The 24,535-nt window shown below is 42.8% G+C and overlaps 5 protein-coding genes across 5 annotated transcripts; 1 reads left to right on the top strand and 4 right to left on the bottom strand.

Annotated features, from left to right (window-relative positions):
- The first annotated feature begins 1,653 nt into the window (after positions 1–1,653).
- LOC6562316 (flocculation protein FLO11) lies at positions 1,654–5,529 on the top strand. Its single transcript, XM_032735880.2, has 3 exons — positions 1,654–2,065; positions 2,526–2,866; positions 3,616–5,529. Exons 1-3 carry the CDS (start codon positions 1,654–1,656, stop codon positions 5,527–5,529), a joined length of 2,667 nt encoding a protein of 888 aa, XP_032591771.2.
- A 2,595-nt stretch (positions 5,530–8,124) lies between these two features.
- Positions 8,125–8,792, bottom strand: LOC6562317 (thioredoxin-like protein 4A). The gene is made up of 2 exons (XM_001989283.2): positions 8,625–8,792; positions 8,125–8,538 (listed from the first exon to the last, which is right to left on the bottom strand). The coding sequence occupies exons 1-2, from the start codon at positions 8,700–8,702 to the stop codon at positions 8,188–8,190; spliced, it is 429 nt and encodes a 142-aa protein (XP_001989319.1). The 5' UTR covers positions 8,703–8,792; the 3' UTR covers positions 8,125–8,187.
- Positions 8,793–8,941: 149 nt separating this feature from the next.
- Positions 8,942–11,301, bottom strand: LOC6562318 (actin cytoskeleton-regulatory complex protein PAN1). Its single transcript, XM_001989284.2, has 3 exons — positions 11,129–11,301; positions 10,281–10,663; positions 8,942–10,219 (listed from the first exon to the last, which is right to left on the bottom strand). Exons 1-3 carry the CDS (start codon positions 11,299–11,301, stop codon positions 8,979–8,981), a joined length of 1,797 nt encoding a protein of 598 aa, XP_001989320.1. The 3' UTR covers positions 8,942–8,978.
- A 1,726-nt stretch (positions 11,302–13,027) lies between these two features.
- On the bottom strand, positions 13,028–19,803 carry LOC6562591 (transmembrane protein 94). Its single transcript, XM_032735991.2, has 10 exons — positions 19,747–19,803; positions 18,742–19,381; positions 17,977–18,682; positions 17,042–17,201; positions 16,040–16,136; positions 15,165–15,978; positions 13,843–14,975; positions 13,611–13,782; positions 13,284–13,533; positions 13,028–13,226 (listed from the first exon to the last, which is right to left on the bottom strand). Exons 2-10 carry the CDS (start codon positions 19,351–19,353, stop codon positions 13,154–13,156), a joined length of 4,017 nt encoding a protein of 1,338 aa, XP_032591882.1. The 5' UTR covers positions 19,354–19,381; positions 19,747–19,803; the 3' UTR covers positions 13,028–13,153.
- Positions 19,804–20,603: 800 nt separating this feature from the next.
- Positions 20,604–24,419, bottom strand: LOC6562592 (transcription initiation factor TFIID subunit 2). The gene is made up of 3 exons (XM_001989286.3): positions 24,284–24,419; positions 22,489–24,230; positions 20,604–22,424 (listed from the first exon to the last, which is right to left on the bottom strand). The coding sequence occupies exons 1-3, from the start codon at positions 24,386–24,388 to the stop codon at positions 20,855–20,857; spliced, it is 3,417 nt and encodes a 1,138-aa protein (XP_001989322.1). The 5' UTR covers positions 24,389–24,419; the 3' UTR covers positions 20,604–20,854.
- Positions 24,420–24,535: the final 116 nt, after the last annotated feature.

Genomic DNA, 24,535 nt, shown 5'->3' with positions numbered 1-24,535 from the left:
ACAAGGAAAAAACAAAGGGGGGCGTGGTGATTGGGGCAGCTATATTCAGCTCAACGACTGGCTGCCAATGACAATGAGCCAACGGGCGGCGCGGGGAGGATAAAACAACAAACAACCAGCAGGCAGAGGGACAAGCAGCGGGGCAGGCAGAGAGGCAGGCAACAGGCAACAAGCGATTCGTCCTTCTGAATTATTGAGCGTGCAACTTGTTGAAAATCCAAGGATGTAATGGAGCCAGCCACCTACACAAATACACATCTATATATAAATATACAGATATATATATATATATACACACACACACCTGCACACATATGTAACTTTAATTTACTCATTTCAAAGCGGAAAACGCGTTGAGAAATGTGCCAAGTTATTTCCCCAAAGGGAATCTTAAAAATTGCTGACTGTGAAGAAATGCGTAATGAAAAACGCTACAAAAAAAATGAAGAAAACAATTAAAAACTTCTGTGAAAGCTTTTTAAGGAATGCGCCCAACAAAATGTGGATAAGCTTATGGATTTTTAATTGCTGGCAGCGAAGAGTGGCAGGGATGGATGGATGGATGGGTGGCGGGGGCAGCAGATGGCTGCAGAAGAAATTTTAACTGTCGCTTTTCATTTTCCTATCTATGTGCGCCAAGGTGTTGGCTAATTTTCCAGCTGCGAGGGCTTTCTTTTCTTGGAATTTAAGTGGCCACAAAAGGCGCTCAAGAAATTTTTATACATTTTTTAGCAGATTCATTATAAAATAAATTACAGTCTTGTTAATTTGAACAAGCTACTTACATTTTTTATTATTTACTTCGTAAATGGTAAAAGTTTTGGGTAAATTGATTATTTATTTATTTCTTTATTTATTGTTATTATAAATAAAAAATAGAGAGAGACAGTAAAGTACAATTCAGAATGTTTAATAGCAAAATTCGATTCATTTATGGATGGAAATAATTGTGTAAACAAACTTTTAATTATTTATTACTATTATTTGGAATATTCGTTGGCTTAATTTAAATAAAAGTTGAGTAAACAAAAGGGTTAAAAGAGAGAGAAACTTTTTCTATATAAAATAGATATTGATTTACTTACTCTTATTGGCATAATTCATTTTAAACAATTGTCTATATTTAATTTTTATTTTATTATTTATTCTTTTGCAGACAATGTTGCAATAGAGATGGCCAAACTTACACGACGTGCGTCGTCGTCTGCAGCAACGCCGTCAACAGCAACAACAGCAACAGCAACAACCACAGGAAGAACAGGAACAGGAACAGCAGCAACTGCAACTGCAACTGCAACTGCAACAAGCACAACTGGAACAACGACTGTTAAACATGCTCGAGGAGAGCAACAACTGCAGCGCATTACACGTGCATCCTCCTCAGTCTCAGGCTCATCCTCATCCTTATCATCCTCTTACTCCTCCTCCAACACTCAATTTGCTGCCTTTGTCGATCCAAATGCAAATGTTGCCTCCGAGGATACATCATACTCAGCACCCGCTTCCGCATCCGCATCCGCATCGGCATCCGCATCATCATCGTCATCGTCGGCGCACTCGAATTACTCGAATAGCAACACTGCCTCGACAACAACGCCAACGGCGATTTACGCCCACGCCCGCACCACCGCCCCCGTTACGGCCACGCCCTACATGCCACTGTTGCCGCCCGGCGAACGTAATCTGACCGAGGCGGAAAATGCAGCGGAACGCGCCCGCATCCGCCAGGAGTTCTTTGCCACCTATGACGTGATGACGGGCGTACGGATTGCGGCCACTCTGGGCGGCTTCTTTGGCCTGATGGTCTTCCTCATCGTGTGGAAGAGTCGCAGCAGCAGCAATGAAACCCTCAAGGTGCTCAAAGATCCCAAAATGGCAGCCGTCGCCGCCGTCTGCATGCAGGAGGAGGAGGAGCGGGAGTTGCAGGAGGCCATCGTTGCCACCGGCATGTCCATCTATCCGGATGAGTATGATGCACTCGTCTATCGACGGCAGCGCATGCTCTCCCTGGGCAATGTGAGTGCGCCGCCGTTGCTGAATCGCGGCTATCGCTGTGCCTCTGTGGGTAAGTCAGAGTCTAAACAAATCTACACTCGGAAAAAAATCGAACTCCATTTTGAGAAAAATATTCAGAAAGTATTTATCTAAAAGAACAGTTTGTGTCTCTCTGAAAACCAAGCTTTTCTCTTCTTAACTCTCAAATTGAGAAACAATATTAGTTTTCATTTCTATTTTCTGAATTTCAGAGCAGTTTTTGCTAGAAAACATATTGAATATCTACTTTTAAGAAATATTCACTATTATTAAGAAATATGTAGAAATCTATTTTATTTTTTTTTTAGAAATTATTTCGAAAACCAAGACAAACTTTCTAGTTTTCAGAGCGATTTTCTTAGATTCAGTTCGATTTTTTGCTGGTACACTCGAAAAAAGTTCGATTTTTTGCTGGTACACTCGAAAAAAGTTCGATTTTTTGCTGGTACACTCGAAAAAAATCGTATTTAAATTGTATTTCTCAATTGCAGCTGGTGTTGGTGTGCCCGGTGCGACTGGTTATAGCTATCTGCTGGAGCCACCGCGTCGCTTTTCGTATTCGGCACTCTCCGCTGGAAGCGGTGCTCCTGGTGCACCCGGCAGACGGAAGAGCGGCTCGGAATCGTCAAGGATCTTCAGCAATTATCCGATGGGTGGCAGCTTTGGCACAGATGATTACTTTATGGAAACGGAGGATGAGCTGGACCACGAGGAGTATATGCAGAGGGACGCACACGATCAGGATCAGGATCACGAGGAGGAGGAGGACCAATTGCATCAGCGCACAGATTCCACGCGCAGCAAACCGGGGTTTCTGTCCGTCCCAATGGCGGTGAGTGAGTGAGCGTCAAGAGAGAGAGAGAGAGAGAGGGAGGGTAAGGGAGAAGAAGAGAGGGCGAGAATATGAGGCACAGAGAGAAAGAGAGAGAGAGAGAGAGAGAGAAGAGGAGAAGAGGAGAGGGCGAGAATAAGAGGGACAGAGAGAAAGACAGAAAGAGAGAAAGAGAGAGAGAGAGATGAGGATCTAAAGGATTTTAAATGCTGATGAGCTTTAAAATAACTCATGAGAATTTCTGTTTATAAAGCATAATGAAGAAAAGATAAAGTACGCTAAAACAGAGAGCTCGACTAAGAGATACCCTTTTCGCAGCTATTAGAAATATCATAGAATTGCTGATAGTAATTTAATTAAAGTCTGTTCGGATAGCACATTCTATATTAACACCACAGCAAGTCAGGAAATCAATATGCATATTCTCAGCTAGCCAAGTCGCTATTCAGTTGAGAAACTGTAGAAACTGTTGCAGATCTCTTCAAGCGATGTCGGAGCAGTCCCCTGAGCTGTCAGTGAACTAAACCACGGGATGGAACAAGCAAGATTTCAGAGAGTGGGTTGGAGGAGGGCGGTTTCCCCCTAATCTAACTTACCGGAATCTTATCTGGTCTTAAGGAAAGCCCGTTTTTTATATATCAATTGAAAGGCTATATAAATAAAAATAGATACTTTTTCGGGTTTCCCTTTTTATAAGCAATTTTAACCAATCCATGCTAATCATCTTCTCCATCCACCCACCACGACAGGGTCACGATTCGCGTCGGAGCAGTGCGATGACCTGTTGCAGCACTGATAGCTCCTATCTGGAGCGACGGACCTCTGCCTACACGCTGGGCATGAGCAATCTGCCGCCGACGCTGCAACGGAAGCTGTCGACTGCGTCGCGTACATCGAGCATAGAGAACTGGGACTACTACTATCCGGACATACAGGTGATACAGCCGACGCCAAAGGCATCTCCCTGTCCCTCGGAGCGGAGCATACACGAACCGATGCCAACGCCGAGTGTGAAGAAACGGGAAGTGCCTCCGGCTGGATTGGGTGCGCCCAGTTTTAAGCGCAAGCACAGCATTGTCTCCTATGATCCGGAGAGTGCCCATGCCGGACGCAAGCAGCAGATACACTCGATCAGCGCCGATACTGTGGATGTCTATCCGTACAATCAGACGACGCATCGGATGTCATCGGATTTTGTGGATGATGTGGTTAAACCGGTGCAATCGGCACCGCCCATCACCCCGGCGCAGCAAGCGTTTCATTTCTGCGAATCGCCGTCGGAGGAGCTGCGTCTGGGTGTGCGTCGCAAGCTGACGCTGGTCGAGCTGCAGCGCAGCGTGGAGAGCAACAACAACAGCTATCCCTACACAACAAATGCCGGCACGGGAACAGGCGCAGTAGCCGGAACGGGAACAGGAACGGGCACAGGCACAGGCACAGGCACAGCTCCGGCCACATCTAGCAGCATTAGTGTTGACAGCACGCCAGTTAGTTTGGATCGGCTGGAGCGGAATGGCAGCGGCGCCAGTGGTGTCAGCTTGGGCAAGGTGCTGCAGCAGGCGCTGCTCCAGGATGGCAAACGGGCGCCGCTCGCCTCGTTAAGTTCCTTTAAGATATCCTCTCTGGAATGCGGCGACTCGGAATTGCGCTCGCTCGATGAGGATTCGGTGTTTGGCCTGGCGGAGGACACCGATGATGATATGCAGCAGCTGAGCAGCGATAGCGAGGAGCAAATTGTGCCGGCAACGTTGCCCACAACAGATGCCCATCAGCTGCCCGGCAAGCGTTTGAGCTTGGGCGCTGTGCCCGCCGCCGTCGCCGTTGGCTTGATGGGTGCACGACCTCGACGTCCGCTGCTGCAACGACATCGCACCATTGGCGGCAGCTGCAGCCGCAATACACCAGCTACTCCTACAGCTGCGCCAACGGCTGCTCTGCCTCCTCCTCCGCCGCTGGAGACACATTTCGGTGCAGTGATTAGCAGTCCGCCACAGCGTCGCGGGCAACTGTTGCAGCAGCACAGTGATCCGCAAACGACAACGACGACGACAACAACGACAACGACGACCACAACAACCGAGGAGGACACCTGTTCCACGCTCAACACGGAGCTGGGCCTGCTCGAGGTGGCTCCCTCAGCTGGCGGGGAATCTACACAATACAGCAGCCTCAATACGGTCATCAGTGTGGGTGCACTGTCCACGCCAAGTCCAAGTCGTGGAGCAGCTCCAATTCCAATACCCGTCGCACAACTGCCATCCAATTGTAGTAGCTGTAGTGGTAGCAGTAGACTGGGCCACGATCCGTGCCCCACCTCCATATCGGACTCGGTGATAGCGCGGCCGCCAACCATTTGCATGCCCAACTCGCTCAAGGAGCTCATCTTGCGCGGCGCCAGCAAAAGTGCCCACAATCTCAGCTTGCACAGTGGCGAGATGACAGCGATGACAGCGACGCCAGCTGTTATCCTGGAATTGCCACTAATCCGACTGCCCACAGATGAGGATGAGGAGGATGCAGCGATTGCCGTTGGGGCTGCGAATGTGGTGGAGGAGGAGGACGTTCCGGATCCGGATCCAGATGCAAAAAGCGATGATTCCCGGTCGCGTGATCCCAGCCTGCCCGGCTCGGCCAGAAAGTGGTCGAAGGAGACGCTATTCTAGCCCAGTTTGTTGCCGCGGCTGTTCCATTCAAGAGCTTAACAACTGACTTTTTAGGCTAGTCCACAGAAAAAAAAACAAAACAAAAAACGGAATAAGAAACACTGCTAGAAAAAAAAGTGTAACTTTGACAACAAAATGTGTTTGTTAAAATGCGCTATTTCCACTGCAATATAAGAATTAAGTTGAGCAAACAAATAAAAGAAATTATTGATTGTTTTTTTTTTGTAGAAAATACACTGTTATTTTTGGTCTTCCAACTGTTGTATTTTCTATTTGCCATTGACATGTCAATAAATGAAAATTTACATTCGCAAGAAGGATATTTAAATTGATTGTAGTGGAAATAAAGCATAAAAAAAGAATTATTTGACACAAGAAAAATAAGGAAAACCGCTAAGAAGAAGAAAAACAGTTGTAAGAAAGTAAGAAGAGATTAGAACAACAACGTATTCGTACTTAGAGACTGTTGTCTATTAATTGTTAATAGAACTCTAAAAGTTAAGTAGTGATATTCGGATTTATTTTTCACACTATATCTATTAAATATAAACATGTCAAAATGCGACAAGTGTACATTTATATACACAACATTGAGCAAATGTTTATACATTTACCTATATATATATGTATATGTGAGATATATATATATAATTCTATATAGTACTCTTAGAATGCCAGCAGCCAGCAAGCAGCCGATATCAGTCTCCCTCAATCATTATTTCAATCATTCTTCAACTAGTGTCTTAAACAGCAGCTCAGCAAACAAACAACAAACAACAAACACACAACAACAAAATGAATACTTCAAGTATTGTAAATTAGAATTTTATATAGATTGCACACAACTGAAAAATACTTTACAACTGATGTACACTGACAGAAACAGAAGCCTACAACAAAATATATATATATATATATATATATATATATATATATATACAAATAGATGAGAACTTAAAGACCTCGGATAAGCGTTAGACGAACTATTGCAGTTGCCTACTTTCTAATTTTATAGACTCTTTATTTCTTTCCTTGCCATCTAGAAACTTGATATTTGACTTTTCTCAACAAACAATTCTTGGAACCACTTTTCTTCTATCGAAATTGAGACAAATTCAGAAAAGGTCATTCGCATGCAAATTGTTGAAAATAAAGTAAAAAAAAAAACAACATACTATAATAAAAACTAGTTGTTGTCAAAGGAAAATATATAGATATATATATTTAAAGAAGAAAAAGAGTAAATATAGCGTTACTTGAGCATATGTTTAAATAGTATGAACAATTTCCTAACTCATCCCACCTACGCATCTCTATTTTTCTATGAAAATGCATTTGCTCCACAAGTGAGAAAAAGTTATAGCAAATTAATGAAAATTAATAAAGGTATTATTAATGATAAACTTGTATTTTTCAAAACCACACAAAATTTGAAATCAAAATACAGAAATAATTATAGAGAAAACACACAAAACCAAAAGTATATATAATATGTAATAATGAAAATTAAAACTAGAGCTGCATTTTGTCGTTTGTGGGGAGAGGAGAATTCAACGAAGACCTATTAGAGACTTTCTCACATGCCTGAGCCTAATTTGTACCTATCCTATTGCATAAGTGTAAATCAAGCCCTATTTAAATATTTTTGAATACTAATAAGTATTTTATACGATGCAAAAAAAGAGAAAACAAAAAGAACAACTCAACAGGCGCCTAGGAAATGGTATATCAAAATTAAAAACAAAAATCAACAAAAACATATACTTACAAATAAATATTTAATTGTTGGTTATATGCTGAAGTATAAAAAAAAAACAAAAGTCAATGAAAAAATATAAAAAATAAAAAAAAACATAGTAGCGTTAAATTTGTTTCAAATAAGCAAATAAATATATATATATATACATATATATATATATATATATATATATATATATATATATATATATAAATATATATATTTAAAAGCAAGAAAAATAATAAGCAAACCTAAGTTGTATAAGTCGAAAAAGAAAAAAAACGTAGAAGAACCAATTATTAAACCTAAGCTTATAACAGAGTTAAGACCCAAAATAAAAAAAAAAACCGAGCTGTTGTATTAAATGAACAATAATAATTAAATGAAAAATGTATTGGAAAAAAATGGTTCAACAATTCATGGGGAGAACTCTAGTAATACTTTACAAAGTGGTTTATTTTATTCGAAATACTCTGAATACTCTTTTGTTGTGCCGTTTTCTTTTATACTTTTGTACTAATACAATTTTCCTATAAGTATTTCACAAAACTTCCAAACTTCTAATTTCCATATGTACCTTTAGCTAAATTTAAAAATCACAATTTGGTAAAACTGATGATGAAACGCATGAAAAGCAATGAAAGCAATTGAAAAAAATATACTATTAAATATGAAGTTATGAAGCCAAAGAGCTATTAAAAAAAAAACTTAGTTAAATGTTATACATATATAAAAGGAAAAAAAGAGAAAAAACAAAAAAACCAAATTGATGTAAATGTTAGCGATATTATTGAGAAATGTGACAAAAAAACGAAAGAAAAAACAAATAAACCAAATGAAAAAAATATACACAAAAGTTGCCAAGACAAAGATGTTTGCATTTTGTAGTTGGTTATTATTATTGCTAAACAAACTACGACTTAGTATCTATATTTGGTCGAGTAATCCTTGGGTGAAACGACTAAACCACGACCTTTGCGTGCGCCACGATAAACCGTCTCCACAATATCAATCATTTCCTGTTTGTCCTCCAGCGGCCAATTGATTTTATTATTGTTGCCGGTGCCCAAATCAATCATGATGTGTTTATTGCGGAAAAAGAACATAACGGTGCAGGGATCGTATAATTCGTACATTTTATTAAAATCCGGCACTTCCGTGATGTCCACCAAATAGATGACGGCAAAGTTTTTCACCTTCTCCGCAATGCTGTACATCACCTCATCCATTTTCATGCACGCCGGATCCCAATCGTGCCCGAAACGAATGACCTAAAATAAAGCATTTCTATTTATTGAGACTCCGCATCTGGTTTGTTTTGTATACGTTTATAATTATTATTTATTTGTTTACTTACAACCACGCGATCCTCCTCGGAGAGTATGGCCTGGTCCACTTGCCAGCCATTGTGTAAATGCGGTAGCATATACGACATCTTTACAAATTGTTTTTATTTATATTTTACAGCGGAAAGAATAAAATGTAAACAAATTCCAAGTGAATGTGGCTGATTAGCAATAAGTGTGACCGTGCGCTGAGCAAAGCTGTAATCGGCGCTGTTATCGATAGTTGCATTTCAGCAGTGAAGCGTTGCCAACTTATTATTATTGCGCGCCAAAAGTTTTTAAATTCAAATGGAAACCCAACGAGACGTGTTTAAAAATTACGTGTTTTATTAGCCGTAACTAGAGTTGGTTGTTGGTGTCGTTAGTCAGTTCAAATACTTAAGCTTAAAGTTATCTATTTGTTCCAGCACCTTGACAGTCATCTCATTTATATACTCATCCCGACTCTGCTGCGAATAGTCGGGCAAACTGCGCCGTGTCACATAATGATTTGGCAAGTTGACCTTATGTCGTCCAATCGACTTGATGATGAGCCACAAAATATAGAAATTGAACCACACGGTAAAGTATAATGGGATATACCAGAGTTTGCGACCAATATAGAAATAACTGTACTTCTTTACACGAGGCTCTGGTGGTGGTGGTGGCGGTGGCGGAGGTGGTGGTGGCGGCGTCGTTGTTGGTGGCGGCGGTGGTGGTGGATGATGATAATGATGCGGATGATGATCATCGTAGATTAGTTCGGGATACGAGACTTCTGGAAAGTGGGGATAAGTGGGAAAAGAGTCCGAATAATGATCGGGATAATGATCGTGATGGTGATCGTCGTGCTCAAAGTGTGGTGCGGGATGTGGATGCTCCGGATAATCGTGATCATGATCGTGATCGTGATCGGGAACATGATCGTGATCGTGAACATGATCGTGATCAGCTGGCTTTGGTGCTGCTGAATCCGGGTGCGCTTCGAGCCAGCCTGGAGGAGGTGTTGCATACTCCATTTGAGGATCGTATTTATTGTCATCGCTCGCCTGCTGACCTCCACTATTATCCAAGGCGGGCAGTGGTCCATCATCGCCAGCAGGTTTGGCATCATCGCCCCCATCGGGAGGGCCATCATCCGAAGAGCCGGCATCGCCGCCAGCACCACCCGCATCCTGGCCCGCCTGATTGTTAGTCGGTGGTAAATTGTCCTGTGCACTCGCAGGCAGGACGCCAATCGTATCATCATTGCCCGGATCATCATCCGGTGGAACGGCGGACATCGTACTCATTGTGCTGGCAGCTTTAGCCTTATCCCCATCACTTGGCTTGGGATACAGATAGCCCGAGGAGTCAACGGCAGGACCAGGATAGACATAACCACCACCCGATGCGGGTGGCAAATAACTTGTAACCGCATCCGAAGATTGACCCGTCTTGGCATCATCCGATGGTGATGGATAGTTGGTGTTGAGTGGCGGAAAGGAATAGATATTCTTGGGTGGGACATACGAGGGCACCGCATCGGAGCCAGCTGCCAGTTTGCCATCGAAGCTGTGGTCATGATGACTCTTAAATAGGGACGCGGCGACTGCTTGTCCAGGCGCAAAACGATCCGCAATTGAACCTGGGAGTGGAAGGGAATTTAAAATAGAGTATAACAAAAAGGAAGCCATCTTTAAACTAACCCCGTCGATAGCCTTGTTTGGGCGTCTGGTAGCGGCTGCCCTTGGGCCGATTGCGTTGCTGGCCGGGACGCGACTTAGGCTTGAACTGCTGTGGTCGTCCCGTCTTCACCAGTGGCGTTATGAGCTGGCCAAAGGGATATTTGGTGCGATAGTCGACGGCACGTCCAGTGGCGGTGGCTTCAGCCAAGCCAACTGGTGGCTCCTCGCTCGAAGCTTCCTCCTGTTCCTGTTCCTGCTCCTGATTCTGCTCCTGTTGCTGTTGATGCGATGGCGTTACAAATACGAAGGGTTCCTGCTCCTGCTGATGATTATAGGGTATGGGCGGAGGTAACGCAGTCGTCGTTGTCGTTGTTGTGGATACCACATTATCGGTTGAGTTGAAACTGTAGGGGATTAGTGAGCTATATGATATCTGGTTCCCCTTTATTCCGCAAAAAAATCACCCTAAATTATAATAAATCGCCATACTTTTGGCGCCAATTATTCAGAAAGTAAATTTATCAAAAATTTATGGATGTCGCTTTCCAAAAACTAGCGTTTGTCAGCTTGTATTTGGTTTTGTTAATTTCGAAATTGATGGACAACTAAACTCATTTCATAACTTGTTTCTACATTTTAATAAGGATTTCTTTTCAAGAATGTTGTATAGCATTGCTACTTTTTAAAAATGTTTTTCTTAATAATAAAAAACATTACTAAAAAACACAAGCGTCATATTTGATTGAATTGTCGCTTAAGGGCAAGCCTTATTAAATTCTAAGAAATAGAAAGCTTTCTTTTTTAATGTTGATTTACTAAAATGTAGGGCGATTATTCTTGTCTGAGTTAGCACTTGTTAGTCAACTCACATTTTGGGAAATATCAAATCCGTGTTGAGCGCTTTATAGATGCGCGGTCCTTGATCTGAACCATCAGTGCTGCCACTGACCACAACCTGTGAATAGCCGTCAATGCCAAGGATCGTGGCAAGCAGCAGGATTAGGCCCAAAAGCAGCGCACACTTTGCGCCGGCCTCTTTCATTATATATATCTTGTGTATGTATATATTTATGTATTAACCACAGGACACTGTTTATATATATATGTATATATATGTATATGTATGTATGTATATATATATATTTTTTTATTATTTTATTTTTTTTATTTCCGCACTCGTCATTTCCGCTTTTTGGAGCTCCGTAACTCAGCGTCTGCAATGCGCCGCGCGAAATTCTCGAATCGAGTGAAAAACAGTTGTTGGAATGGTTTTATTCATCGCATTCTTCGGCTTGGTTTTGTCGAAATATCGTGCATGGCGGGTATTTGATTTCATTTTTTCATGACCCACTTAAGGTGCTACTAGAAGTGATCCATATAAACGATATATACTACATAAATATCATGCACAGATGCTTAGGCCCGCGAGGTTCGTTCCATGGGCAGCACTTTCATTTAGCTGTTTGTCGCTGCACAGGTGCTAATTAATTCTTACTCCACATATTTGTTAGCCAGTTGGATCTGCCGTTAGGTTCTTTATCGTTCATGTTGTGGCATTAAAAAAAAAAACCTATGTGTTTCTTCGGCCTCCTTCATGTGAGCCATGCTTGAAGCCAAATCGTGTGCCTGCAATTTTCGCAATGAATTAGAAAGCAATAATTGACGGCACTATCTATGCTTACAATAGTTACAAAGTTGTCTACATAATTGTTATGTATTTTAACAACGACATTGTTGCACGTAATAAAAAAAACAAAAAGTTTGCTTTAAAATATAAGTTGGCTTTACTGGTTTAAGGGTGAATATATATTTCAAATTCAAATGTCAACTCCACAAATAAAAGAAATGAAGCATACTTTTAGGCATTTCAATTTTACTGGCAGCTGCATTGGAGAAGCGTCCAATGAAAACGCTTCTGTATGCCTTTAGGAATATGAGTTATGGCTTATGGCTATTAAAACTCCTTACAAAAATAACTATGTCGGCCAAATCATTACATATTTTCAAAGAACATGGTGTATTCAAGGTCATCAGAGACCAAACTCTTGTAAAACTTTCACTTCACTCCTTAAACCTGCTTACAAAAATTGCTCCAACTCGGCCAAATCCTTGCTGATTTTCAAAGGACACGCTGTCTGTGAATCGCGCGGATCAACTTAATAAAACATCAATGGAGATGGGAACCCACAGACTTATAAAAATACCACTCCAATCAGACAAAATAAACAGTTATCTTGTCAAAAATAAAATTAAAGCCATGCGATTAATTGTGATGCGTTAAATGCATGGATGTGGGTCAGAAAGAATGATCAAGATGATCGCTGAGTATTGCGTGCCAGAGTCCATTAACACCCAGTCAAGCGTGCCATGCATTATTGATACAGATCATTTACAACATTCAAAATATTGGCTAAACGTAAATAGTACTCAGATACATAGAAGAAGAATGGAGAGATAACTGGTTTCTGTTCCGAACTTTTAGTAGTTTACAAGTTAGAAGTTAGTTGTCTTCATTTTGGCTTTTATTTACCAGTAATACGTATATTTCATATAATAATTGCAAGTCTTTTTAGTGTTAGTACATAAATGATTTGTCATTGAAACAAGGAACAATAAAATCGAACATTTTACAAACTAGCAATCATTTGAAAATGTTAAATATGTTGCATATGTTAAATAATAATAATAGATTAGTAAAATATTCACAAAGACAAAATCATAGAATTAAATTATCAAGCAGTTGTTGCTTTTGCTTTGCAATACAAATAATAATAATAAATAAAAGTAAAGGGAATTTATAGAATAAATATGTACACAGAGCCTTGGCACTTTGGCTGGCGTAATTTTTTTCATTTGGTACTCGGCGTTAATCGGTGGTAAAAAAGAGTTAATTCTTAGAACGGCGAATTCATTCCCAGCTTGGTGCCAAAATCGAGGCGCGCCCTTCGCTGATAACGCGCATTAACTCTGCAAAATAACAATTAAAATTACTATTAAGATATATATAAAAATAAATATTTATACTTGTTCTCCTGTAGCTTAGCCAGCTCGCTGATCAGCAGGCTAAGCAAGCTGCTGCCAAAGAGCACGAGTATGGGCAGCCAGAGCTGTGGCAAGAGCTCCGCTAGTGATTCATCCAACAGCATTTGGAGGCTGCAGATGAAGCCGTGGAGCAGCAGCAGCGCCAAGCAGGTCGTCGCCCAAATGCGATTCCTAAATGGATTGCGCTGCCAGAGCGCATGATCCCGATGCACAAACGATATCGAGACGAGCACTGTTAAAGAGATAGATTGCATATGGCAACTTAATAATAATAATAAAATATATACTAAATAATAAGAATCTCATTACCGAAATGTAAGAGTACAGCAAACAAAGCACAACTGCGCGCTATATGCAGACACTGATAAAAGTCCGCATCACTATCCGAATCCTCCACGTCCAGTTCCAATTCAGCAGAGCTGTTGACTTTGTCCACGTGACTGGACAACGACTGCGTCATGCACATCCAGTAGGCAACGAGCTGCAAAGGAGCAATCATTATTATAATAATAAATTTAAATACAATTCCCAAAACACTTACCACGGCAACAACGGGCACAAGGAATTTGCAGCCATAGCACCACATGACAAAGGCAAAGGCACGCGAATCGTATTCGGTTTGCTTTTTGCTGGTGGCACGATTCATGATCTTTGGATCGAGATCGATGTGGGCGAGCGAGATGGCAATCAACGGCACCGGCACACACATCAAATATATGCCCAGCAGTGGAGTTAGCAATGGCGGCAACGACAAACACGCACAGAGCACATTCAAAATGGATATGGAACCGGCACAGCATGCCCAGAACTGTATGGAATTCCAGAGGCCCAGCGAGAAGCGACGTGACAGCTCAATGATGGCCACCAGTGACAAGGGGTCGTCGCGACAAATGGCTATCGAGCAGGGCAGTGAGTTGAGCAACCGACTCAAATAGATGGGTGACACGGTGTACGCCGGCGATTGCATGGCTCGAGCAGCGCCGCCCGACTCGAGCAACTGTTCGCTGGCAAACGGCTCGGGTTCGTCCGTTGTGGATTTACTTCGCTGCTGATAGTGGAGCTTGTTGTGCTGGATATTGGCCTCCGTGTAGGCATCGACATCCTGGCAGACCTGCGGATACAACGGTTCCACAGCAATGCTGCAATCTGCTTGCAGAAATATGTTGGCATTATCATTGCTCGCCGAGCTGCCCAAGCAGACGACAATCTCTCCGTAGGATTGCATAATGTCGAGCATTTGACGGGTTGCCTCCGCCGAGCAGTCTGTGAAGAGCGACACTTGCAATGGGACATTGTCCACCTGCTCCAGATGCGGACGTATATTCTCAATTCCTCGCGGCAGCTTCGCACGATTGGACATATCGAAATTGATGGGTGCACTCTGATCCGTGCTCTCCGTCAACGTGCTCAACGATCGACAATTCTCGTCCATGGCCGAGTCGAGAGAATGACGCTGATTGTGTCGTTCGGGATTGGGTTCATTTTCAAAATTTAATGCCTCATTCTCGGCACCCTGCTCCAATTCATCCTCATCCGTTGGAGCAATAGCCTGCTCGCATTCCTCAGGATTGGAGATGGCACCGGGCGCCGAGCAACTGAGTGTTTTCGAGGACTCCAAATTGGTGGGCTGCGGACTCAGCAAATAACTCAATTTGGGACCATCGCTGGCATCACCTACAAGATCAGTGCATGCAAACATGACTTGTTCACTGGATGGATTAATAGCAACGTTCGTGGTGGTGGTAGTGGTAATGGTATCTGTGATGTTGGTGCTGGTTGTGGTTGCTATGCTTGTGGTTGTGGTTGTGGCTGTGGTGGTTGCAATGGTTGTGGTTGTGGTTGAATTATTCTCATGCATTTTACCAGCACTCTTTGATGACTTGGAGGCGACAACATTCTCTGTCGTCTCCTTTGCCTTGCTGGCTGCACCTGGCAACTTTTCACGTTCCTCCGGTTCGCTCAGCAGCGAAATGTGACAATTCCAGCCGGACTCGAGGCCCATCTTCTCGGAGAAGACACGCGATCGCAACTCATTCTCCTTGCTGAAGTGCACAAAACGAATGCATGCGCGCTCCAACCGCTCGACGAGATGCACAATATCGTTTTGTGCCTGATACTGCATGGTGACCATGCCAATGAAGACCTGATGGCACTGCATCTCAAAGCAGCCCTCCACATCGTTGCAGTCCTCGTCCTTGTTCTCCGAGAACAGCAGCGAATCAGTGCTAATGCTGTGGCTCAATTTCACGTGATGTCCGCCCTCGAAATCACAATGGGATTTATCCACATGTTGCATACGCAACTTAGACTCGGGTGGCAGTTCCAAGTATGCAATCTGCCCATTGCCGTGCAGTGGTCCACTCAGTGCTCCATGGATGCCATGACGCAGCGGGCGATACGCGAACGCTGTGCAATACGAGGTTAAAGCGCTGCGCTGATAAAAGTCCAAGGCACGTTTGCGATCCTGCGGCGACAACGGTCGCAAATCCTTGCCATCCCAGAAATCATCGCAGCAATCGAGTATTATGTCAGCGGTGCCCTGTGTAAATAGTGACAAATATCCGCCAGGATTCTCACGCATCACCACGGACAGCGAGTGCGGAAATGGCACCTTCACCTTTGTAGACAGTTGCAATTGCCTCGCAAAGCGAATATCCCGGCGCACCACATCCGGTTGCTGTAAAAGGCGGAGTGGTTAATGATTTTCATGCAGCACATACATATTGGTGATCACTTACCAAATGCCTGTAACTGGCCAGTTGACCCTCAAGCGCAAAGCGATCCGTTGCATGATTGGTGAATCCAATTTGTTTGGCCAGCTCGCACAGGCAGCGTCTGATTTAACAAATCGCCAAACATATATGTTTATATAGCAGAAAAGAAGAACCAATTAGAAAGGCAGCAATTGTGGGTTGCTAGATGAATGTGGGTGGTGGTGGGTGGGTGGGTGGTGGTGTTGTTGACCCGTGAGAGCATGCAGGCGGCAGGCAATCAAGCGGAATTTCGTGAATCTTTACAAATGGATATCGACAATAAAACTTTTAAGCATTCTGGGCAACATAATAATTGGCTGTTCTTACTTAAAATAACAATACGCTTTACTATAGACAAATGTGGGGCGGGGGAGGAGGTAAGCATAAAAAATTATGTTAAAAAATGTCATATATATTAATAAACTAAAATTGCAAATTGCAACTAAACAAATATTATGACCATTTAGAGAAATGAAAAAAATGAGCTTTTAGTAAATTTGTACATTGGATAAGTTTGGGTTTACATATCAATATAATTTGTCTGCAATCAAATAATCAATTGAATTATAAAGTTATGTTTAAAATTTAGCTGACAAATTATTTGCATAGTTTTTGAATATGTGTGGAAAATGATAGATACATTTAATTAAGAGTCGTATAACTTTACCAATTGCATGTTTGTTTCTATACATTTTGGGGGTTTTTTGTCGTCCAATTGTTGTGTTTTTTTGGGTGTTTGTTTTGTTTTGTTTTGTCTTGCAATTAACAAAAATCAAAAATCAAAACTGAATTTCAGTTTATGGACATCACATATTGTTTGTGCGCAATATATATATATATATTTTGTAAAATATATATGCGGTTTGAAAAAATCATTGATTGGTATATAATCGATAAACATATCAGAGTTTCAAAGTATAAGTATATTTTTGATTAAAAATGCAACAATATTGGCTAATCGGATGAGTATGGCAATGAACTACGTACCCATGCAATAGGCATTTCATACTGGACTCAAACATCGCATACCGGTTTGTCACTGGCACCAGATCTTTGTCCAGCATCGCCACGGCGCTCACATGACCACAGAACTGCGCATAATGCTCATGCGTCAGCGGCGAACAGGTGTTCAATAAAATCGCAAGACCTGCAAAGATTCAAAGGATTAACAATTTATCGATTTATTGTTAAAAACATAGGTCAGACTTGGCCAGTTGTGATACCAATGATTGGGATTTTTTTTCATTTCTTGACACTAGTAGGGGAAACTGTATCAAAAATGAGTCCAGCTGTCAGGATTTATCACTAAAGATTTCACTGCTAAGTTTAAATGGACTAATTTTGATAAAAATAAAAATTCTGCCTAGTGTGACAAATTGTTTAATCTCTTGGTGGTGCTTAACCTCTTACAGGAACAAAAGAAGTGTTCAGCAGATTCTTCTGTTTCCTTTTCGCTGCAGCTTCTGCATAAATCATTATAGGAGAGTCTTGAAGTCTATTGGCAAGAGAACCGACTAGCCAATGGTTCGTTAAGATGCGGACAACTGCGTAGCACAGATCTTTATTGTGTTTTGTACTTATTTTGGACCAGATTTGGAGTGCTTGCGGACAAGCTGCTTGCATTCATCTGTTTGACATGCGTCTGTTTTGCTCTCTGATAATTTAGCTTGCTGGATCAAGGGGAGGAGGAACATATCAGTCTAGCATTTCCTGGCTAGCTCATTAGCTTTAGACATCCATATCAGGCTGGTCAAATGTTGATTTGCCAGCTCTTACCGGTATTGATTTTTTTGATAACGCACTAATCAATTTGATTACCGCTTCGCTATCAATATAGATATTGAGATTACATTGCAAGTTAGTTCTTCGCTTCTGCATATTACTTTTCGCTTGAAATACACAAGCAAAAAGAGAAAACGTACCCAAAGGCTTCAGAGATTTGATGTGTGCCTTCCACTCGTGATCATCGAATTCCAGTCGAAAGGGGCAGTGTTGATCGTGTGTGAGATCGAGCACTTCGGCGACAATGCCACGTTCCTTGTTCTCCACATCGTTGACATTATCGCTTTGCGTGGACATGGACAGTTGGCTGGCATCATCCTGCGGCTCCTCATCCGAATTGTGCAAGAAGAATACCTTTTCTGCCGTTGGATTTGGCCACGACAATATGCCCTTCTTGTCCACACAGCAGAGAGCGGATATGGAGCCCAGCACCTGGACAAGATTCGCTGAGCGTGGCAACAGTTCACTGTCACCTTGCCACAATTGCGTCCAAATACGCAGCACATTGGAGCGCAGCAGCGAAACACTATCGTAATTATAGCCAGGTGTATCGATATCCAAATCCTCAAACGATTTACTCATGCCCTTCTCGAGTATGGCCTGCGGTGTCTTTAGGAAGCATTGCAACCGTGCCACGCCCCACAGATTCATGGAGATCCACAGCAGTGGAAAGATGAGTGGTAACAATGGAATAACTGCAGCTGCTGGGGAACCAATCAACACATGACGCCAATTGTGCTTCTCATCGGTGGCCAAACCATAGCCATGAAGACGCAAGAGACCCGCAAAGAGAGTGATGATTAGGGCGCTGATGAAGCCCCATTGCTGGATGTACTTCGTCACTAGCTGTGGGTGGTAAAAATATGTCAAAGATGGGAATAATTGAAATGCAAAACAAGCCTCACCAAATAGCGCTGTTGATTGTAAATGGTTGGCGGTCGTTTCAGCGAATTCTTCAAGCATATACGCAAATTATCCAAATAAGGCGTGCGATCCAGACAACACACCAGATCGGGCAGTGGAGCACGAGCCATGGGCTTAACGGGTGGATCGCCGAGCTGGGCAGCAGAGGCGCCATAAATTTCGCTGGCATTGAAGAAGCGCTTCGATTGCAGTTCGTGGCAAGGCCCGGGAGATATATGACCCGGCCGCAAAACAATGCAATCGCCGCGCACCAACAGCGCCCATGGTAAATTGACAATGTGTCCATCGCGATATGTCCACTGCAGTGAGACGCAAGGCGACATTGGATTACTCAGATGTGGATAATTCGAGGCATGCCAATTGTCGCTGAGATGTTGTTCAGCCAATCGAATCTCAGTCAACGCATGCCGCGTCTTGCGATAGATTTCCGTGCGACGCAAATTACTCTCTCGGATGACGACACACAGATCCAGGATGAGAATGACAAGCAAACAGATTGCTGGCCAGTACATCCCGGTGGTTAGCAGTGCTCCACTGGTCAACAGCGTTGTGCAAATCGACACCCAGCCGAGTGGACTATCGTAGCGGTTCATGAAGGCGGCACGCAACTTACAAAGGCACCTAATGAATTAGTAATAATAAGAGAATTTACTATTTATTGTTTACTATTATTTATGGTATTTGTTATTTATTATTTGTTATTTGATATTTATTATTTAGTATTTATTATTTTCATTTAATATTTACTATTTATTAATTGTTATTTGCTAGTTTTTATTTGTTTGTTATTTATGCTATGTATTAATTATATTTTATTTATTAGTTACTACTTTGTTGTTATTTATTATTTATAATTTATCATTCATAATTTATATATTCTCATTCATCAATTAAAACTTAATATTGTTTATTTCATTCCGATTTAGGGACGAATTCAAAAATTTGCCTCCTTTCGTGTCACGACCCACGCCCACCATATGTCTTACCTCTCCGCCGCATGCTCCCGCTCCTGCTCCAGCAGCACATTCTCAATCTCCTCGTGCAGACGCGACAGGGCCACATTTGTGCTCAGTCCAAGGTGTATATTGTGCTTGTGTGGGTGTGCCTGTGTGTGTGCTTGTGCCTGTGGTTGTGTGTGTGGGTGTTCAGTTGTTGCCTGTGGTGTGGCTGCAGCAGCCGCAGCAGCAGCAGACGCGTCCTCAGTTTCTTTGTCACTGCTGCATTTTGCTTCGTTTGTTGCCCTTGCTGTCTCTGGTGTTGTGCTCTCGCTCTGCATCGTACCACCACCAAATTTAATAACACTTTCAGTAAACACGCTCGCTTAACACATTGTTTTTAATTTAATTTCCTGCTGTTTGCTTGTGTTTATTTGTTGCTGCTGCTTCACTTTGATTGTGCAAATACACATAGAAGCGCGTTGCCAATTGTGCGTATTTGTATGCAGTTGGCAACGCTCGGTACTGATAAGAGCACATAGGGCAAACATTTGACGTAGAGATGAGCACGCGTTAACATTTTGCTTTTGAATGTATTGCTTTCGCATTTATCTACGTTTTGTTTATATTTAATCATTGTTTTGGTGTGGCACAACTAATTTGCATATTCATTGATCATTGAACTGGTAAAGATATCAAATCAACTTGATCGACACGAACTTATCGATAAATTATGTTAATCAGCAGTGCCAAATGAGCACAAAAACTGTTAGCCAGCAGCGGTCTTTCTTTAAATCAAATTAAACCGTTTGCAGATCGCTCTCAAAATTACAATAAATTTCGTATATGGACCTTAAAAATAAAAAAGGGCTGCTGAGTTCCAAAAATTAATTTATTAATTTTTCCCCTCTACAGCTTTTATGAATTCACCTTTTTTTGACGATTAAAATAATTTAATCTGATTTTTCTTTCAGAACTTTATGCATTTAGATTTGAAATAAGGAGACTACCGATAAGACTTCAAAATCTAGGCAAGATAATCTACTGTCTTCTTTGATTACATAGGTAAGAATTGGTAACCACTCGAGCCTTGCAATTGTGATCTTCGTCCTTATTCCTCTTGTGACTTTGATGCTGTTGCGTCTCTGCTCTCGACTGCCTACAGACGTAAAAATGGTGGATAGCTTTGTTGTCTCTCCTTGTCCTCCTTGTACTTGTGATTCTTATGATTGTAACTGTCAATTTGATGCTTATGCTTTGTCCAGTCCTTTTTCTTGGCTACCTCATAGGTCTCATCATATTTGTGATAATTATCAGAAATTGGGAAAGAATTCTCATCCACTTCGGTCTCATAATCGTATCCTTGCTCTTCAGTCTCTGCGATCTTCTCCTTCTCTTGCAGATCCATGGCCTGATTATCACTGGGAACCCACTTCATTGAATCAATCTCAGCGAATTTAATCGTTTTCTGGAACTCCTCTTGCTGATTTTCCTCCTCCATTTTCATTAATTGATTGTCGCTCACTTCAAATATGGAAGTGCGGGGATTCCCGCATATCTTGGTTCCATTCTCCACAAATTCATTTTCGCTATTCGAATTACTGCTGTCTTCCATAATGTGATTCATATTCGGGAACCAAAAATTTGGACGCTCATTGACATACAGTTCATAATAGAGATCCACCATGTAGCAACGGAGTTTCGTGTTCCTGGACAGGCTATTCATGTTCCTCCAGATGCGTTCACTGAGCTCGGCTTGATCCAACCGATTGGAAGAATCTCTTGTGAAAGGTGGATTATCAATGAGCAACTGGACGAGACCATAACGTGCCGCCGGATCTGGATCGGTTTCGAGCAGATGCATCAAATGCTCCAAATCCTCGCCACTCTCATGGACCTGCACCAAGTCCACCAGACATTCCATGGCCGACAGACGCAAATCCAAATAGCTTCTATACTGCGAATAACTGCGAAATATGTGCGGCAGCGAGGGAAGATGTCCCAATTTCTGTAGACGCCTGATGACCTTCAAGCAGGCCACCAAAACCATGTACTTATAGGAGGGTAGATGATGTTCACCACGCAGGAAACGGGTTACGGCGGACAGCACTAGTTTGGGATCTGTGGAGATGGAGCTGCTGCTGTCCGTGGTCAGCGATTGATAACCCGGCGAGAGGGTGTCGCCCAGAGCTGTGACTAATGCCGCCCTATAATACGAATCCGAGTACGGATTCTGCGAGTTCTCATTGTATTTGATCAGATCAAGTAGGAAACGGACCACATCCGGCGGACAAATGCCATGGAGGGTTCGCAGTCCAGCCATCGCCACGGGTATCGCCTTTTGCAGGTAATACAATTGAAAGTTGGAAAAATCATTGAGCCGTACAATGTGCGGCGCCTGTAGTGAACCAAACATCTTGATAAAGATGTCCAGCATGGGTGGTGGTCCGCTCCACGAGTCCACCATTTGATTGGCCACCTTGGTGAGGCAATGGGCCGCCTCGCAGCGCACCCGATAGAAACAACACTCATTCTCAATGGTGTCCTCCAGTGCGGATCGTGTTGCACTCGTCGCATACCTTTCCAGCGCTCGGATTGCCTGAAATTGGGCGGTGACATCGCGCTCGTGGCGCAATTGATATTGCCACTGGAAGTCCGGCTGCTCAACAATCAGGTCTCGCAACAGAATCATCTCCGGATCGATGCGTACCCATAGCACAGGTGAGTCACTAAAAAGTAAAAAGGAATAGAATACACTTCTATCAATTTTATCAATTTCATAAGTAAACCTACTCCATGGCCGATAGATCCATGTCGATCTCCTCTCCCGTCCACAGTGGAATCTTTTTCTTCTTGTTACGCCTGCTTTTTGAGTGGCACGAGATGACCGACCTGGTCAGCGTATCCTCAATCTGCAACGTATGCTTAAAAGTGCCATCCAACTCCTGCAGCTGCACCATCAATGGACCATTATACTGCCTAACGCCCCGTTTCCCAATGTAATCCTGACGAATATCCAGCTCGATGGTATTCCGCTTGCAATTGAAAACGGAAATGACCGAGAACTTGACATGTCCCCCAGTGCGCACCCACTGATCCATACACAGGGACATATCGCTGCCGGTGACCGTAAAAATGGACTTGATGAAACTGTTCGTCGAGATGAGCAACTGGGACCACAAACCAGCCTCAATTTTCGTGCCCGCCGCATTTGTAGCCAGCGCCAATTGTTTGTTAAACACCCGAAATAGCATCTGTTGACCAATGCGATGCTCCAGCATCCTTATGACCAAATGGGATTTACGGCGCAGTGCCTTCACATATTTGGGGGAGACCGTGTGCGAACTCTCTTTGGGAAAATGATGTTGATGATGATCATGGCTAAACTTGGGAACCGCTGCTGCCGCCACAGGCTGACTACAATCGAGTATAACGCCGCCATAGCGTTCTTCATATTTAACGACTTGGGACAACTCTAACTGTACCCATTCCCGATACGGATTATTGCCAAAACATTGCCGCGAATGGAGGCCACATAGATAAGTGGCTACGCCCTTGGCCAGCCACGTATCCGACCAGCGATGTGGGCAGATGAAACAGCCATAAAACTGCTCTGCCACAGCACGAGCCATCTTGGTGCGTGAGCTATAAGTCTGATCAATGATCTCCTTCGAGTGCAACAGATTAACCGAGGCTATAGTCATGGAAGCATAAGCGCTAATCTTCCTGTCCAGTTCGTCGACAAAGACCTGCTTATAGCTGGCGAAAGGATAACGGGTCGCAAGCGTCTCCTCAAAAAACTCAAAGGCACCATGCAGATATTGAACCGTATGCTTTAACCAGGGCAACATGCCCGGCAAACAAAAATGGGTCACTTCGTGCGTTATCTGCGGATCTGCATAGATCTCAAAGGGACCCACGGCGAGTGCAATATTTGGTGCACTCACCGGCGTTCGGAGTTTATAGTAAAAGGTCTTCTTGCTCAAATCGGATGAGCTGATGACTTGGACAAGTTCCCCACACGAGACAGCCGTAAAATGTTTGTCCACGGTGAATTCCAGTTGCCAGGTGCACGGAGCTGCGTAGCTATCGACGCAGGGGAACCACAAACGCGATGAGTTCTCATAGCAATTGGTGTACATGTGTGCCCATTTCCAGGCTGATGAGGATGAGGCTGATGGTGGTCTCAAAACGAAGTGCATGCCACTCTTTGGATTAGAAAAATTGAATTGGATGCGTATGCGCAAAGTGAGACCTGCTTGAATCATTGCATAACCAGCTGGCGGCACTTTAATGAACAGTTCACCATTATTGAGATCGGGATCGGTTATCTTGGCGGCCATTAAATGTTTCTTCGCATAGGTTTCCAACGAGCGATTTTCCATCTCGCACACATTGTGAAAGGAATCAAAATAGATGAATTCCGCTTGGCAAACATCGTTGAGGAAAACTCGCTCAATATTCAATTGTTTCGCATTGAGGCGAATTATACGCAAGCAGTCATTATTTGGCACTATTGTCAGCTCCACCATGCCCTGATAAATATTATTAAATATGCATTTCTTTCCTAAATTGTGAATTTTCCAACCTGAATTCTGCGATGTTCCAAACTAATTTCGGTTAGACTCAAAACTTGATGTGACAATTTGAAGGAACGCAGTGGTGTCTCGGGCAGATCATTTTGAGTTTCCATTGTTTATTATGCAGAATTTCACAATGATTATTCACACTATTGGTAACAGTATCACAATTTTTACTAGTTGACAGTTGAGTAAGTGAGCGCCAAACATTAGTCATGGTCAAATGTCAATTAGTTATATATGAAAACATCGCAGCTGTT

Source organism: Drosophila grimshawi, unplaced genomic scaffold (assembly GCF_018153295.1).
Source record: "Drosophila grimshawi isolate 15287-2541.00 unplaced genomic scaffold, ASM1815329v1 contig_1377, whole genome shotgun sequence".
NCBI classification, from domain to species: domain Eukaryota; kingdom Metazoa; phylum Arthropoda; class Insecta; order Diptera; family Drosophilidae; genus Drosophila; species Drosophila grimshawi.
This window is presented reverse-complemented; position numbering and strand designations above follow the sequence as displayed.